General features: G+C 42.4%; 1 protein-coding gene and 1 long non-coding RNA gene across 3 annotated transcripts in view; both read right to left on the reverse strand.

The window, feature by feature from the left end:
* Nucleotides 1–352: 352 nt before the first annotated feature.
* LOC117934892 lies at nucleotides 353–2,931 on the reverse strand. Its single transcript, XR_004654593.1, has 3 exons — nucleotides 2,795–2,931; nucleotides 465–656; nucleotides 353–407 (listed from the first exon to the last, which is right to left on the reverse strand). It is a non-coding gene; the product is annotated as an uncharacterized LOC117934892 (long non-coding RNA).
* A 4,972-nt stretch (nucleotides 2,932–7,903) lies between these two features.
* Nucleotides 7,904–9,777, reverse strand: part of adam19a (ADAM metallopeptidase domain 19a) — a 145,333-nt gene continuing 143,459 nt past the window's right edge. For both annotated transcript variants that reach the window (XM_034856711.1, XM_034856712.1), the window contains one exon: nucleotides 7,904–8,756. In XM_034856711.1, coding sequence (XP_034712602.1) covers nucleotides 8,705–8,756 — 52 coding nt within the window. In that variant the 3' untranslated portion in view covers nucleotides 7,904–8,704. The remainder of the gene's footprint in view (nucleotides 8,757–9,777) is intronic.

Here is a 9,777-nt window from a genome sequence, read left to right on the forward strand (position 1 = left end):
TTGAGACAAAACAGATAGTTTTGATTTCAGTAATTTATTACTCAAAACTGCAACATCACTGACAATGTGTGTATGTGTGTGTTAGGAGTGTCACAATTCTCCAAAGGGCAACTGGACTTGGTCAAAGGTGCTTTAAAGATGAGTTTTCAATCATCCGAGAGATTTCTTTAGTTCTGACTGAACGGTAGGAAAACCCAGCTATTTAACCTCTGTCAGGTCGTTGTCACCCTGGCAACAAGGCCACATCAAGAGACACTAGATGGCAGAAGAGTTCTTTGCAACAACAGTTGAGTTTCTCAGAGTTTACAAGGTACAATTTAACGAGGTGCATCTACAGGCACATAAAGGCACCATTGTTCCAGTTTCTTCCTGCTCCGAGCTGACAAAGCCAAGCCCTTGGACACCTTCTTTACACAAACCCGTTTTTATATTTCACTCAATCTGTCACATACACACACACATACAGCATGTTGCTGCAGCTATTGTTGGAGGAGGTACTGTACATCTTGGTTCTTATGGTGTGTAAGCGAAGGTTAGCGTCTAATGAACATTCTTGGTCTCCAACCCTGCAAAGTTTGAGACCAGCAAGAGGCAGATACCAGCTGAACCAGTACTGGTCCTGCTTCCTGGAAGAATACATGCAGTGTTACAAACTGCTGGAGTCACGTGATCGGCTTGACAGAGATGATGGCTTAAGGTTTAGCTCTTGGACCAATTTTGCCAAATAGTTGTTTTATATGGTTCCAACTCCGGTATTCTATCACTTTTGTGCTCGTTTGGTATTTAAAGCACAATGGCAAACAAGAACAAAACCCAACACTATAATACGGACGTCATTGCAGAGGCATTACTGGAGAAATAGAAAAGCTACCTCAAACACGTTTTTCTCACATTCAACAGATGGGGATTGACAATGACAAGAAGCTAACTGCCATTCCTGCCCAGCTAGCATCTCTGACTGCAAGCCTTGGCTCTATCAGATCTGATGTGGACAATCTAAAAACTGCCTTGGAAAGCAACTCAGGTACTCTTACCAGGCATGGCCATGCTTTTCAAGAGCTGGAGGGGAAGCTAGCAAATATGAAAGACAGAAACATGATGCAACATCCTCATTGTCGGGCTCAAAGAGGGTCTAGAAAGTGCTAAGGCTCCTGAAGCTGGCAGATAAACAGATCGAGATTATGTGAGCCAACCAACTCCAAAGTAATAGCCAAAAGAAGAACACTAGCCGCACATTGATTTTTCAAAGTGCTTTGCTACACAATCAGGCAGGTGGTCCTGGTGCGCGTAAATCTCCGCCCATGGTTGGGGCAGAAAGATTTGCTTTTCCCCGGACTACAGCAACTTCACGGTCAAGCAGCACCAAGCCTACTATCAAACCATGGATTCAGCACAAGTCAAGGGTCTGGATTTTTTCCTGCTTTTTCATCATTAGTCAAGAAAGAACACAACATTCTGAAACAGAAATCTGAATTCTAATTCACAGAGCAAGACAGCGCTAACACTTTCAGGGTGCTAGGCCTAGTCACCTTCTCACTATGAGATTAGGGTCCAGTGATTATTTTGCAGATATTCCCGCCATTAAATCTTCGATGGTAATATAAGAACTGACCCTGTCAATCCTTTCAGACGTTTTATTTCACTCTGTATGACTGAATCTGAGGTTACTTTGGATAAATCTCACGGTGACAGCTGATTGACTTGATCAGCTTGACTTGCTTCAGTTTTAAACAGAGGAATCAGCTAGCTTGGACAGATTGATTCCTATTGAAGAATTAAAGTTGTCAGTACAGAATATGCCACAAGGAAAATCACCGGGCTTGTATGGGATTCCCCCTGAATTCTAAGTAACTTTTTGGGAACAGTTGGGCCCTTTCCTTCTTGACACGATTAACTTCTCTATTGAAAAGGGTGAATTATCAAGGAGTGTTAACACAGCTTTAATTTCCTTACTCCTGAAAAAAGATAAGGAACCTACAGAGTGTTCTAGCTATCAACCTCTGAGCCTGCTTAACACTGACATAAAATTCTTTGCAAAGCTCCTAGTCCGTTGTTTGGAGTCTCATGTGGCAAAATTAGTGAACCCTGACCAAACAGGATTCATAAAAATGAGACTAGCAGCAGACACCTTCTCCACATTGTTGATGCGGAAGAGGACCGTAAGACTCCAATGTCACTTCTGTCTATTGATGCAATGAGTGGATGCAGTGGTCATTTCTATGGTCAGTCTTAGAGGTGATGGGCTTTGGTAACACTTTCATTGGTATAATATAAAATTTTGTATTCTAATCCCTCAGCCCGAGTCTTTGACGGATGCGCCTCCTCTTTATTTCCAGTTTCTTACCCCTTGAGTCCTGCATTATTTGTCATTTCTATAGAGCCGCTGGCGCAAGCCATTTACCAATCGATTATGGTGTCACTGGTATGCATTCCTAGTACACAGCATCATCTATTATTTGCGGACGATGTTTTGTTTTTTTAGAAAACCCACCTCAGTCTTGTCCTGACCTTCTATAATTAAGTGAGGATTATGGAAGCTTATCATACGGTGTCCCTTGGCAGAGGCCTTTGCCCATCCATCCTATCTGGATTTTTTTTTTTTACTGTGCTGCCTAAAATCTGTTGTATGTTATTTAGGCTTTATCAGTTCTTACTGATATCTGGCCACTCTGCCCTTCCTATTAAGAGGATCTGGGCACGCGATTGCCCAGGCATGAGTATCGATACTCTCCCTCCCTCCCAGCTTTCCTCTTTTTGGTTTTTGGCTTTTTTTTCACAAAAAAGTGTTGTAAACTGTCTCTTAAAATGTAGACCACAAATCCCACAAGCCCCCACAAGTGCTTTCTCTGGCTGCACTCACCCTCTGGTTGCCGGTTTGAATCTGGTGCACAGCAGAAGGTCTGTGTAAAGGAAGAGATGACACAAGCTGTCTTCCCCTTCGCTCCAACCAGGAGGTCCCAAAAGATCACAGAGGTTGCTTTAAAAAAAAAAAAAGAACCCAAGTAGGAAGAAAAAAGTAGCAAAAGATCCAACTCCAGGCTAAGTCCTGGTACTGTGCGCCACTTACACTCCCTGAGATGTATATATCACACACAGCACAAGTGTGGTCTTGGTTACTCTGTCCAAAAGGTTGTAGGGTTATTTTAGGCTGAAGCTGATTCTTCAGATTAAATATCTCTAAATGTGACAGTTTTTAGGCGACGATGACATCCCTGACATTTGCTTGAAAAATAAATAGGGAGTATTGGTGCTAGGTTGAAGATTTCTTAGGGTGATCTGGACTCATGGCACTGTTCAGATCATGAACGTTATGGATGTTATCATACTTCATTTATATTTATTCATTTACTGCCTTCATCTGGACTACCGTGGCGCTGCTACTACATGCACTTTAGCAAATAGGGGTTTAGCTAGCTGGAACAAGGAGATATTTTATGTACCTGGAGTATGAAAATGTGTCTAAAAATGCAACAAGTAAGGCACTCACTATGCTCCTGTGATGCCAACAAATCTGGCATGGTGATCCAGACATGTACACAGGATTGCATCCTTCTCAAGTACACAGTGTACCTGGCACCCTCTAGTGTTAAACTGTGGTCCGTGTGCTTCTGGATGGACAGCTCTGAAATTTGTAGCTGGTTTGAGATGGCACTTCCCCTCTTAAAATACAGTGGCTTGAATAAGTTTACACAGCCATGCTAAAGTTTATTAAAAAGAGGAATAAAAAAAAACATCTTTTGGAAATTGATCTTAATGCCTTAATTCAAAAAATGTACCTTCAGCAAACATACCAATAGGGATGGGGGAACTTTCCATAAGATCACCTCTCAATGCAAATCAAACCGGTCATTAAGCAAACTGAAATAACACCATGTGTTATCTCTAGGTATGGTGAAGGGTATGTGATGGTATTGGCTATTTTAATTCCAAAGGCCAAGGGAACTTTATCAAGATGCATCGTAACCCGGATCCATGAAATAACTGGCCTTTAAAAATTAAAATGTGCCTGCCTCTTTGGGAATTTAACATAGGGGGGTGTTTACTTATGCCCCCTATATTTTAAGGAAGAACATTTGTTTATTTACAATACATTATTCAGTCACTAAGACAATTGGTGTCCCTAAAAGGATGGATTTCCCTAAATGTTATTGAATTAAGGCGTTAAGATCAATTTGCAAAGATTTTTTAGTCCTCTTTTTAATCAACTGTAGTATGAGTGTGTAAACCTATGCAAGCCACTGTATTATATTTCATGTTGAAGATTGCAGAAACTGGACTCCCCTTTCTTTTTGAGAAATACAAGCTCACTACAGAGATAACCAGACTTTGAAGACATAAAGTCAGACCAAATCCCACATTGTGTTTTTATATTGCCTTATTTTCTTTGTTGCTGTTATACCCTGTTGTCACCAAATTTGTAACAAGTGCCCTCAATCCAATAGGCCCTCAAAAAGCTCAAAAAGCTATCACCTGATCCTGATCAGTACAAGTGGAAACCGTACACTATGTTCACATGAATGGTCACACCTAGACAGACAAACTACATGAACTACATGAAACCACAAAAGGACTCCATGGCCAGGTGGAACGACTGGGGGTACGGCGCCTAGGTCACAGGTTGGCGGGGCTCCTGGAGGCCCCCCTGAAGTGGAGGAGGGGGGCAGGGCGGGGCTAGAGCCGGGTGCATGACTGCTGTGGCCATCTGCTGGTTGCCATGGCCGGGTGTGGGTGCTGGGGTGCAATCGTCACCATCTTGGGGTTGTAAGGCATGATATCTGGTGGGTACAGAGACATGTGGGGGGGGCTGTGAAATGCGGTGATGTGAGGACTGGGAGGAGGCGTGACCGTGCTCACCTGGGGGCAGCTGAACCGTGGCCACGATGCAAGCTGCTGCGGGTAGAGTATTCCGATTCACTTCCACTGCCGGAGCGTGAGTCGGCCCCACCACCTTCTCCACTGCTCCGGCTCCCTGAGGGCAGAAAGAAATTGCTGTTAGAGAAGATGTTCACTAGTATCCTGGTCAGTCAAACAAACAAGGACACCTAAAGGAGCCTGTAGGACACCTGTATGATGGGGAGATTTCCATATCATTGGTTTGTATCATTTATCTCAATGGCTACAAACAGGGTCGTAGCACAAAATCCTGGGCCCAGTAGAAAGGCATTTTCTAAGGGCCCCTTCCCGCATCCACAGCTATTCATTCTAGTATCTTTTTGGGCCCTTCTTACATGAGGCCCCTGATACTCAGTCCCATTTTCCCCCAGTCCGACGCCCCTGGCTACAAATCATTTGTTCTGTCAGCAGTTGCGAGCGATGATCTTAAATATACAGGATTTCATAGTTTGTGGGCAGATGCATGCAATTTAACAAGTATGGTCAACTGGACACTCATTTAACTCATTTAGTACCTTCAAGTGGCACATGCTCCTCAGCAGGGTGACATCTAGTTGCAGTCTGTGCTCACCTTAGCTGTGCTTGCTGCCGGTGCGGCTGGGGGCGTAGGTGTAGCTGGTGAGCTCGTGGTACGGGGGTGGCTGGCTGGAGAAGGCATGTGTCGGGTAGGGCTGATAGGGGAAGGTGTCTGTTTAACGACCCTCGCTGCTGCTGAGCTTAATAACATTAGTCCCACAATCACATGCCGTAGCAGGAATTCCACAGATATACTGACACAGGGAGAGGTTTAATGAAGCGATTTATCATTTTGTGCTATTTCATTCTTAATGCCTTAACAAGAGGGAATCTGCACTAATATTCATGGTTCTCGTATGCAAGTCTATGTAAAATGGAAAGTGACGTCACCAGTAAAAATAGCTGTACCACCCGAAGCTCACGGTATAATTCGAACACTGGGTGAGACCATGGCCTTGGCAACTGACGCCATGTCAGAGTGCAGTGATAAGATGAAGTCATCAAAACCTGGAGACAGAGAAAAATCCTTTTTAAGAAAGTTAACACGGAAGTACAGACATGCAAGGATAAATGAAAGATTACTATAGGTGACATCTAGGTCAAAACAAGAAGGCCAGGATTGTAACTTGGAGGCAATAAAAAGGCAGGAGTGCTGCAGACATCATTTATCACATAACATAACAGCAGCGACAAAGGCAGAAAAACAGATGTGAAAGATGATTCTTGCGCCAATGCTGTTAGAAGAGAAAGAGAGAAGGAGACGGTAACAGGAAAAAGATACTTAGAATATGAGTAACGATCATCCAGGCTCTGAACATTGACACTGACACATAATCTGGGTTTAAAAGTTAAAGATATACTTTAGTTTTTTTTTTAAAGATTATTTTTTGGGCATTTTTAGAGCTGTATTTGACAAGACAGCTAAAGACATGAAAGGGGAGGGAGAGCATGAACAGACACGGCAGTGCTGAACTTACAGAGTGAAGTAGCCCTGGGGAGGAGGGTCCCAGCACTTAGCCACTGTGGCACCAAAAGAATAAGTCAGTATCATCATTGTTGACCACTTGTGTAAAGAAAGAACTTAAAAATGTGTGTCTGATAAAATCTAAAATAAGAAAAGCACCAACTCACCCTGGCTCGAGTACAATGTCCCTCCGTAACCGCACTGAATCATCATTACTCATATTCTCAAAGTGGATGTCATTCACCTTGGAGGGTATTCTACAATAGGAAAAAGATTTTAGTTAGACTGACATTGGTACAGCTGAAATTAGATTCTGTAATATTCATTTCAGTAAACATAGAAAAGAGCTGTGTTCATATGTCCCAGGCACACCAGAGGGAATTCATTATAAAGGAAACTAACTTCTTTCTAAGTTCCCAAAAAGATCCCGCAATGTGCAACACAATGTCTAAAAACAAGAAAAACGTATTCAGCAAGATTCATATTAACAGTCATTGAAAGTAAAAAAAAGAAATCCCTTTGCTGTAGGATTAACCCTTTATTCTCCCTCACCTGCAACGTGTCACCCTGTTCGATGCGTATGTCTGCAGCCACGGCTCCTCCTTAGATGCCTCCATCCCCCCGCTCGCTGCTGTGGCCCACAATGCTGATGCCCAAGAAATTGCGGGAAGCTGAGCAGTTCCCCCCGCGACTGATGTGCACACACACAAACACTCATGGTGGATGCAGAAAAAAAATCTGATGATACATACATACACAACTACGCTCGTCATTGTTAGTGCAATAAGTTAAAGTCCAATAAGTACTTTTGCAAAACCGTATGATTGTGCGTCCCAGCCAAGGATAGGAAATTAATAATCAACAAGTCACTAACAGATGTTTTCATATTTGATTCAATGTTATTATTTTTGTCTTAAATCCACCAGCCATTTTCATACAGTAATACCATCTGCAGCATTCTGAGCCTTTTCGCTAAGGTTCCTAGGAAATCTCAGCCTAGAGTATATTCTCTCCGAAACAAGTTTCCTTTTTGTTTAAAAAAATATGCAAAAAAATTGTAACGTACCGCAGACCTTGCAGCTCATACCTCCCGATATTTGCTGACGTTTGCCTCCCCACTTTTACGCTTTGGGTCGCGATTTCGCACACTCCCTGGGTCGTCAGGGGCAACTGGCACCGGGAGGCTTGGACCCCGTCCTAACTGCTTGCAGTTCTAGTTTACTTTATCTTTCTTGTCTTGTCAAATTTTTTTCCCTTGAGAATGCATTTTCACTCGTACAGATGTGAGAACTGGACCCTTATATAAGCTGAAGCTTCTGACCCTACCCTTTGGTTACTACCAATAAAATAAATTCATTAATTCATTCATTCAATTTCCCATTGACACATTATCTGAGATGCAGTAGCTCATTCATATGTTTGTGCCTTTTAAACACACGCACAGGCAGTCCTCACATATTTGAGCATATATTTCAATTAATTATTGTTAAAGTTGGAATGAAAAAAGACCAAATAAAATATATGTGATGATAGTTTTGTTAAAAATACTTTATGTAACAATTCAAAAGTCATAACACAGACATTCAAATAAACATGAGCGATTGAGGTGTGTCCTGTAAGTCCCAAGCAGTCATCAACTCCTCCACCATGTAAACAGTGTTAAAAAGAAGCTGCTGTGTGATTGGCTCTTCTTCCTGTCGATAGGCCACAGTATCTCCAGATTTGTATTTTAGACATTCCTCATTCATTACAATAAATTATAAAAACCTAAAAATATGGAGGAGTTGACTTGCTGTAAACTTAACGTGACATAAGAAGATTTTCAAACCTTCAGGACACACCCCAGGTATGAAGAGACCTCTTTGGCACATAACATAAATCATAAAACAAGACATAAAACAAATTGTAAACAAAACAAGAGTCATTACAAAAAATGTTTACTTTTTTATACACAGACAGCATTAACAGATTAAAAAACAAACTAATCATAAAAAAATTTGGCAAATGTGACTGACACCCAGCGATAACACTTGTCTCAGTCTGCAAGGCCGCCGTGCAAAACCGCGTCGTGGTGGTTCATGTGAGCTCGCTGGGAGGAGGTGGGGCGGAGGGGGTCAAAACTGAGAAGGGGGGGGGGGGGGGGGGGGGGGGGGGGGGGGGGTTCATTTTAAAGTCTGAACTGTTAAGAGTCCTGTTTGTTCTTTCGTGTCTCAGGTTTTTACTTTGTGTTCGTCCTGCTCTGGAATGGTCGACAGCTCTGTGGTTTACAAGTCAAGTCTCTTTAGTGCAAAGGCTGTCAGCTGCGGCGTCCTCTGAGGGGGGAGGAGAAGGTCATTTTCGTGGCGGCGGCGAGGCTGTGTTTGGTTTGGCACCTGGGACCGGTCTGGAAGAAGGACAACAAAAAATAGTCTAGCTTAAAGTTAAACAGCATATGAGAACAGTGTTGTGTGTGAATAAAACGTTGATACATCTTCTTCTTTTGTGCCATATAACTCTATTGTTGTCTAAACTATTAAAGACACTGATGCAGTGGGTGACATGTTCCTTTACCAGGAAAAAACACACACAGAGAGAGAGAGAGAGAGAGAGAGAGAGAGAGAGAGAGAGAGAGAGAGAGAGAGAGAGAGAGAGAGAGAGAGAGAGAGAGAGAGAGAGAGAGAGAGAGAGAGAGAGAGTGTGTCAAATCAGATCTTTGTGTGGCCAGAGAGAACCAGATATAGAGTCACTTTGATCGATCTGCTCGATTACACGAGCAGAACCATAAACCCTGAAGAACAATCATCACCTTGCGCTTTCCTGCCTGACTTTTAATACATTCACAGATAAACTCCATGGAACAAAAAACACGACTGCTGCATCTAAAGAAACCAAGTTACAAGCCTTTAGACGGAAGGCCTGTCACTTAAAAAAAAATCTAAATTGATTGCTGATGAAGATCTGAGTGGATGCATTTCATGGTTTGTAAGCTCGGAGTGTTTATGTGCACACACCACCCCGAACGGAAGAAAAAAAAGAAAAAAGAAAAGAAGGGAATGTCCTGAGGCAGTATTTCTCACAGCCCACACCTCTTGGAAAAATTGGCGGATTCCTTCTGATCAAATTATGTGTTTAAATTGTAAAATCACATTACATTTAATTGTGATGAAAGGGAGTAGGTTGATACCAAAAATCAATTCATTAAAATAAATGTATGTCATTTTGAATTATGGTTGTAGTTTGTCTACCTTTCGCTACCTCTAGTAACACTCGGTTGTTTGAATCGATTGTGCGAGTGGCAGTTACTATCTGCTCATGTGGAAAAATATAATTTGCCTGTATCCTCGGTTTTGCACATACAGTGGGTACGGAAAGTATTCAGACCCCTTTAAATTTTTCACTCTTTGTTTCATTGCAGCCATTTTCCA

The sequence above is a fragment of the Etheostoma cragini genome, chromosome 19, assembly GCF_013103735.1.
Source record: "Etheostoma cragini isolate CJK2018 chromosome 19, CSU_Ecrag_1.0, whole genome shotgun sequence".
Lineage (NCBI taxonomy): Eukaryota > Metazoa > Chordata > Actinopteri > Perciformes > Percidae > Etheostoma > Etheostoma cragini.